Source organism: Nicotiana tabacum, chromosome 11 (genome assembly GCF_000715075.1).
Source record: "Nicotiana tabacum cultivar K326 chromosome 11, ASM71507v2, whole genome shotgun sequence".
In the NCBI taxonomy this organism is placed as follows: Eukaryota; Viridiplantae; Streptophyta; class Magnoliopsida; order Solanales; family Solanaceae; genus Nicotiana; species Nicotiana tabacum.
This window is the reverse complement of record NC_134090.1, coordinates 90836613-90845319: the sequence shown is the minus strand read 5'-3', so window position 1 is coordinate 90845319 and position 8707 is coordinate 90836613. Positions and strand designations below refer to the sequence as shown.

General features: G+C 38.5%; 1 protein-coding gene across 1 annotated transcript; it reads left to right on the top strand.

Annotated features, from left to right (window-relative positions):
- Positions 1-1733: 1733 nt before the first annotated feature.
- On the top strand, positions 1734-5825 carry LOC107768764 (glutamate dehydrogenase A). The gene is made up of 9 exons (XM_016587909.2): positions 1734-1968; positions 2128-2241; positions 3394-3615; positions 3711-3785; positions 3907-4023; positions 4133-4383; positions 4734-4809; positions 4887-4973; positions 5503-5825. Exons 1-9 carry the CDS (start codon positions 1861-1863, stop codon positions 5686-5688), a joined length of 1236 nt encoding a protein of 411 aa, XP_016443395.2. The 5' UTR covers positions 1734-1860; the 3' UTR covers positions 5689-5825.
- The last annotated feature ends 2882 nt before the right edge of the window (positions 5826-8707 follow it).

The following is an 8707-nucleotide window of genomic DNA, read 5'->3' as shown; positions in this document are numbered from 1 at the left end:
TCCCCATTTTAAGCTAAGTACTACTATGTCGCCAAAAGATGAAGCTGAACGAGAGTATATTTCAAAGGTACCATACGCAAATGCTGTTGGTAGCTTGATGTATGCAATGGTCTATACGAGACCTGACATTTCACAAGCTGTTGGAGTTATTAGCAGATATATGCATAATCCAGGAAAGGAGCATTGACAAGCTGTGAAGTGGATTCTACGGTATATTCATAATACTGTAGATGTTGGGTTATTTTTTGAGCAGGAAGGCAATCAGTCTGTAGTTGGATATTGTGACTCGAATTTTGCGGGTGATCTGGACAAACGAAGATCAACTACTGGTTATGTGTTTACTTTTGCAAAGACACCCGTTAGTTGAAAGTCTATTTTGCAGTCTACAGTTGCTTTGTCTACAACAGAGGCAGAGTACATGGCTATTACAGAGGCTGTGAAAGAGGCAATTTGGCTTCAGGGGTTGCTAAAAGAGCTTGGTGTTAAACAAAAAAGTATCACAATTTTTTGTGATAGTCAAAGTGCTATTCAATTAGCGAAGAACCAAGTTTATCATGCAAGGACGAAACACATTGATGTTCAGTATCATTTCGTCCGAGAAATCATAGAAGAAGGTGGAGTCACGGTGAAGAAAATTCATACTACAGAGAATCCTGCTGATATGCTGACAAAAGTGGTGACTGCGGTCAAGTTTCAACATTGTTTGGATTTGATCAACATTGTTGAACACTGAAGATTGAAGATGAAGACACAACCAAAATTTGTTACCGAGAGAAAATTGAAGATGTGGAAATTTGCCAAGGTGGAGATTTGTTGAAAATGGCAAACTCCCACATCAGTGGGAGACTTAATTTGGGAAGAATTTCTCCCTATAAAAGAAGGCCTAATGTTTATGATTTATACACACCTCTCATTTGCTTTCTTATCTTCTTAAGGCATTTGTATCTTCTCTCTTTAGTATTATTTCACTTGTATTTTTGGAGTGGAATAAAATATTGGTTGTGTCCGAGGAAGTAGGCAAAATTGGCTGAACCTCATAAATTCTGGTGTTCCTTTTATTGTTGCTTTATTGTCTTATTTATTATTTGGTGGCTGTCATAATTTTTGGTATAGTAGTTGTGACTCATTCACACTATATACATTTGACTTCCGCAACAATCATAATAATCTTGTCTCTCATTTGCATCAAAAGTTGTCGCCTAAGGACCAGAAATTCTTGAGTTTTTACCCATGTTTTTTTTAATGATAAACCTCAATACGGATGACAACTTCTGAAAAATGCACCGCAATATGTCCATGAGCATTTGCTACAATAATGTTCCCTTAAGTACATGCTTCATAACAAACAAATTATATAGCATCATTATTTTTCATGGAATATTCATATCAAACAAATTATATAGTATCATTATTTTTATGAAATATTGACTCTGCAAATGAAGTATAAGCTTTACTCGAGTATCAAAATATTTTTATTGTTTGGTTATAAAAATGATATTAACAATAACAAATTAAATTTTACGATGTAGGTCGTTTTTTTTACTTATCCGCGTGGGTACTAATAATAGTAATATTATAAAAGTAAACCTGAGGAGAGTCTTTGAGATTTTCAGAAAAGGAAAATAATAAATGAGTTTTCCCGAATTGCCAAATCAGCTGTCACTGACTCATAGACTTTCCTTTGTGTGACCATCCGAACCCTTTATAGATCGTCACGTCCTAGTCAAAATCTTCACTTGTGCCATTATTATATAGTATCTCAATTCTCAATCAAGTAGTAGTTCCCATTTTTGTCTTCGTTTCTGTTTTAACTATTATTATCTTGATCTTCTACTACTTTTTGCTTTCTGGGTGTTGGCCATGAATGCTCTTGCAGCCACCAACCGTAACTTTCGCCAGGCCGCTCGCATCCTTGGATTGGACTCCAAACTTGAGAAGAGTCTTTTAATCCCTTTCAGAGAAATTAAGGTTACTGATTAATTTATTATCTTTGTAAATTTTCTATCTTTCTTGTGCGATCGATTTCATGTTACTATTGATTCTTTTTAAGACCGCTAGCAATTTTTCTTTTTCTCTCTGAATTTTCATGAGAGGTTGATTAATTTTTTTTTGTGTGTGTTTGATCAGGTGGAATGCACAATTCCCAAGGATGATGGAACATTGGTGTCCTATGTTGGGTTCAGAGTGCAACATGATAATGCTCGGGGTCCTATGAAAGGGGGAATCAGATACCATCCTGAGGTTATTTTTATTTGCTTTTGATATTTGGTCTTTTTGTAATTTATGTCTTCGTGTAGATAGCAATTCAATAATTTCACTTTTAAAAGCTTTCAGCTATGTCAAAACCGAGGTTGTATAAACTTTTTGCTTTTGCTTGGTAAAAACTGGTATTCTGAGAAAGATATCAGATGTGATCCTAGAGCTTTCAATGCATGCTAAGACGAATAGGTGTTCCACTCTAATCATCAGTTATGTAACATAGATTAGTGGTATAAGATTGTATTATTTATTTGGTTGCGAATTAAAGAGTCGTTCCGTGTTCTAGGGAGTCTTGATTCTATTTATAAAACTGTTGGTGTTGTCTTTTTTGGGGGGTTGGAACGTCAATGACGTTAGGTTCCCGCTCTTATATGTAATTTAACAAGGGTGAGTAGACTTCTTTTGGCGCCTACCATACAGTACAAATTAGCCAAGATCGGGATAGCTAGAACGGTGGTATTAAATGAGTACCAGATTCCGATCAAATTAATTCCAATTAGTACTTATCTTTTAACCAAAATCTGTTCTGTTAAGCCTCACCACAAATGTATATGTGTCGTTTGAAAGAATATTATGATGCATCGACCATTCATGTGCATGTTATCCATGATCACATAAGAGATCTGTAATTCCACGAAACTTTTTACATAATGTGTCAGGTCAAATCCTTCAGGTGCTTCAAGCATGAAACATTGGCTTTGTCCATAATAAAAATAGATAAAGAAGAAATCATTGGGCTTATATATTTAGATAGAAATTTATTGTTTGGAGGTTTCAACTCATCCTTTTAGATTTTATAGCATCTGGGTTATTTCGTTGGTGACAAACACGTGTAGGTTTGTATACCTACTTTATTTAGCTTTCATTAATGAGTTCAACATCTTTGGAAAAAATTTTCTGGTCAAGGAATTACTGTGTGTAGTATCTGCTAGATCATGGTCAAGTTTTTCCATCATTACATGACTAGATCTCCAGTAGCCTTTTTCTATCCAATTCTTGTATGTCAATGATAAATTTCATTACATGGTCTTATTTATTCAATTCGCCTAGTTTTGCTGGTACTCTGTATTCAAGTGATTACTGTTTCTAGCACTGGACTTGGTACTGAGATATATTGTAAATTTCTTTTGCAAGGTTGACCTTGACGAAGTAAATGCCCTTGCTCAATTAATGACTTGGAAGACTGCTGTAGTAGATATTCCATATGGCGGAGCTAAGGGTGGAATTGGCTGCAAACCAAAAGATCTAAGCAAGAGTGAGTTGGAGCGCCTTACGCGTGTTTTCACCCAGAAAATTCATGATCTAATTGGAATTAATACGGATGTCCCTGCACCTGATATGGGCACTAATGCCCAGGTTAGTAATATAGGTCATTATCTCAAATATTTCTTCTCTGTGGAACTACAGAGTAGTTGCGAACAAATAGGCTTATTGGTACTTTGTATATACAGACTATGGCCTGGATTTTGGATGAGTATTCAAAGTTTCATGGTCACTCACCTGCAATTGTGACTGGAAAACCGATTGTAAGTTCTTGCAACATATTTTTAAAGTCCTATCTGCTACATTTTGGACTTATCCAATTTGGTTAATATTATGAGTTTTCATTCAATTTATTGAAGTACCCTGTTTCATCTTCTATCATAGGATCTTGGCGGTTCATTGGGTAGGGAAGCTGCAACTGGGCGTGGTGTCGTTTATGCTACAGAAGCTTTACTTGCTGAATATGGAAAGAATATTAAGGATTTGACTTTTGCAATTCAGGTAAAATTTCGGAGTTGTTCAATTCCAGCACACCATTGTGTTCCTCTGCTCGCTATTTCGCACAATTCACTCAAAATGACTATTGTAATCTTATATTTGTATTTCTTAGGGTTTTGGAAACGTGGGAGCATGGGCAGCAAAGCTTATTCATGAGAGAGGTGGCAAGGTAATTGCAGTGAGTGATATAACTGGAGCAGTCAAGAATCCCAATGGGCTTGATATACCCGCTTTGCTTAATCACAAAGAAGCAACAGGGAAGCTGATCGACTTTAGTGGTGGGGATGTGATGAATTCAGATGAAGTGCTTACACATGAATGTGATGTTCTCATACCTTGTGCTTTGGGAGGAGTTTTGAACAGGTTTAGACCCTTAAATTACATTTAAATTTTTGGTCCTTATATGCTGCGAATATAAAGTAAAGTTCCCAAAAGTAATTGATTGTAGAAAGCCCTTAATAGGTGTTAACTTTTAACTTTTTGTTACTATGTGAAAGATGATTAATTTTTTCCTATTTTCAATTTACATGATATACGTGAGCACCAATAACAAACCTTCTCTTATTTTCTTTGATGAGATTATGTGGAGAAGAAATTCTTTACTGTGTGAATTTTTTCCTTTATTCTGTCTTTATTACTAAACCATATATAGGGATTTATTATACATACGTCTAATTTTGTCCCTGTGTGAATCTGTTTTTTTTTCTCGGAAGAGAAAATGCTGATAATGTCAAGGCTAAGTTCATCATAGAAGCGGCAAATCATCCTACTGATCCAGAAGCTGATGAGGTAACCACATTTTCCAGGTTTTCTAGCCATTTGACTACTAGGATTACCATTTGTTGACAGATAACTGCCTTCTGCAGATTTTATCTAAAAAGGGAATTGTAATACTTCCCGACATATATGCCAATGCTGGAGGTGTGACAGTCAGTTATTTTGAGTGGGTTCAGGTAATATCGTATATCTTTGACATTGACACCCCCTATATCTCTTTTCATTACATTGGAAAGATCATACAGGTTTTATTCTGACCACCGTTTTAAGTTTAGTGCAATTTTGTGAAGAATAAGTAAGTTTTTGAGTTCTTCAGTCTTCATCATGCCATATAGTTTTCCTCTGAAATCAGTTTTCTGACGACATAAGACAAGCCTCGAACCATATAGTTTTCCTCTGAAATCAGTTTTCTGACGACATAAGACAAGCCTCGAATTCATGTAGATTGCATTATTGCAAGTATCTAGGTTGAAATTTTCTGGTCAATGTCTTCACAAGTTCTTCTGCACTGCCTCCAGAAGGTGCATGCAATTTTCTTAAACTGAGTCATATCTTAATAGCTGTTAAAAATGTACTTTGGCAACTCTTTTCTTGTGTCTGAAAGTTTAGGAGAAACTTGAAATCTTAATCTCACTTTTTATTCTTTCCAGAATAGTTCAACTGTGCATTTTAGTTGTTCTGAATATATTCTTTGTTCATGTACAGAATATTCAAGGTTTTATGTGGGATGAGGAGAAGGTTAACCGGGAGCTTAAGAAATACATGACAAAAGCCTTCCATAAGCTGAAAAACATGTGTCAGTCACACGATTGCAATCTTCGGATGGGTGCTTTCACACTGGGCGTGAATCGTGTTGCACGTGCCACAACATTAAGAGGTTGGGAGGCGTAATTATATTCGCCTCTTTTGTGGCACAACATACTCCCTTTCTACAGATAAAAATTTATTGTCTTTCTCTGCTGCATGAACTGAACCATTTTAAACATGTGAGACATTCATCAACAAATAAAACAGCCTTGCTTCATCAATACTCCTGGCATTCAGTAATCTCTCTTCTCATATTTCTTTCTATAATATCGAGAATCATGTGCTAGATATTGAAGGGAAGATAGATAATATACTATTGGATGTATGTATATTAATTCTAGTAGTAGCAAATGGAAGTGGAAGTCGTTCTACTGTATGACAGCCACCGTGCTTCCATCTTTATGCATGCAATGCGATGCAGATGGTTTAGGATGTAGATCCTTGTCATTGTTAATGATTTAGGGAAATGAAGGGTCCAGTCCATCGGAAAAGAATTTCGTGGTTATGTTCGTGGTGAAGTGGACATCTGGTCCTTGTTGCTACTGTGATGAACCCAAGTGTTTAGTTCTCTCGTCATTTTCCAGCATGGTACATGTTGTCATAAGGGTGATTTATGTCACTCGAATTCTGCCTGAGGCTCACCATTGCGTGGCAGTCAAGCCCAGCCTTGACTTCAGCCTTCCAATACTTAGAATAATTTTTAGGAACGTTTTGGACTTAGAATGATTTAGGCAGCAAGTAAAGTAAGTAAAGGCACACACAAATTTACAGATTTCTTTCCAACTCGTATTAATACGGGAATACAATAACACAAAGAAGCCAACCCTATGGCCAAGAACAAAGAACTCCCTAATTCCCTGCCCCAAAACGAATTTCTCACCCTTAGGAGTTACACTTAGACGTTTTTGGCTAACACTTGCCACAAGACTAAGTTTTCTGCCCATTTGGGACAGTCTTATGCACATATTTATAGTGCAGGCTGTCCAATTACACTTGGCAGCATTTTAGACAATCAGTTGACAAGCCCCAATTGATGAGCAAACATAGGGAATATGCTAAAAACGTGTATCACTAAGCCACACAATCAGCCATGATCTAAAAACGTGTCTCCACTTAGCCCCATGATCAGTCATGCTTGAATGGGGCAGTTGTAACCGCTCAACCGCCCTGCATGTGTACTGCATGTGCTTGTTTTGGCCAGTTGCTGCACGCCCAAGGCTGGCATTGCGCACAACCTTGCCCTTTGACATTGCTCCGCCCCTATGTCATGATTATACCTTGCCGCCCATTGACTTAGCCGCACACGTCCATTGCCACAGTTGCCCGCCTATGTCAAGTCGCCCTCAACTTGATCAAATCTGCCCACATTAATGTCATTGCTTGTCCCGCATTGCCTTGCCTTGTCTTGCCATGTCTTGCCATGTCTTGGCCCCTGCTTTGACATGATGTCGACTTGCCATTGTTATGACAACCCGCACGTCCATGTGAAATGCGTTTTGCCTCCGTTCCAGGTGCGTTTGTCAACCCTGCATAGTCCGTCATGCCAAGTTGCCCATCATGATGTTGCCCCATTTTTCAGGTTGTGTGCCAAGGCCATCATAAAAATCGTTGTCACAACCCACACCTGCCGAGGAACTTTGTCAAGGGGCTAACAAACCACCCCACCCGAAGAATTCGTCGTCCTCGACGAAGTAGTTTCCGCATTTTTCAGCACCACCATAGGCCCTAAATATGCCGTCTCCTGCTCATGTTTTCCTCGTTCGGCTCATCATTACCTTTTTCATTAGCAAACAAAGTTGTAAATCGTTCAAGTTTTGGACAGTCCCTCGCGATATGTGGTCCTTTACAAATAAAACAGCCATCAAACTTGTTGTTTTGTCCCTTGTTTGTCGAAGGTCCAGCACATTGCTTTTCTTTTCATTGCCATTGCCCTCAAAGGCATTACCCTTGTCATTCCCGTTTTTCCTCCACTCTTTTGCCTTGTCCTTGTTTCCATTTTTTGACTTTGAAGTAGTAGAGAAATCAGAACCATCTTGTCCTAACCGGAAGTCAGCCAACGCTTCCGCAACAACGATGGCACTAGGAAAGTCTTTCACATTTTGCCTTCGGAGTTCCATTTGCGCCCACGACTGCAACCCATAAAGGAAATTATGCAGCTTGTCTTCCTCAGATATGTTGCTTATATCCAACATAAAAAAACTGAAATCTTTGACATAATCCTGACCGTTCTAGTTTGGTTCAACGTTTTCAAACGATATCTAGCAATCCAGCCCACATTGCTAGGAAAGAATTGATCCTTCAACTCTTTTTTCAGCCCTTCCCAATAGTCAATTTTTGGCCTACCAGCACTTACATCATCTGCCACGCGCGTCCGCCACCAAAGCTTTGAATCGTCCACCAAGTACATGGTCGTAATGGTGACCTTGTCTTCATCTCGCACATGGGCAGCCTGAAAGTACTACTCCATATCCCACAGGAAATTTTCGAGGTTCTTGACATTCTTTGCACCATTAAACTCTTTAGGCTCCGAAATTTTGACCTTGGTACGATCTGCCCCACGCTATGCATCATCATTGCCAGCAGCACGACACAACAACCTTATTTTCCGCTTTTAGATCTGTGCACTCCTGGCTCAGCCTGTTCATCTCTGCCTCAAGATAGATAAGACGAGTCAAAATAGTCAGTAATTGATCACCATCAACAGTTCCGACGAGTGCCTCCAATGCAACAACTTTTTCCCTCAGTTTTGCGTTGCCACCAACCATCTTTCACGAAATTCAACCTATGAACGTCGTGTCTTCGCCCCGATCTAGCCACGCTCTGATACTATTTGTCACAGGGGTGATTTATGTCACTCGAATTCTACCCAGAGGTTCACCACTGTGTGGCAGTCAAGCCCAACCTTGACTTCAGCCTTCCAAAACTTAGAATAATTTTTAGGAACGTTTTGGACTTAGAATGATTTAGGCAGCAAGTAAAGTAAGTAAAGACACACAAATTTACAAAAATTTCTTCCCAACTCGTATTAATATGTGAATATAAGAACACAAAGAAGCCAACCCTGTGGCCAAGAACAAAGAACTCCCTAGTTCCCTGCCCCAAA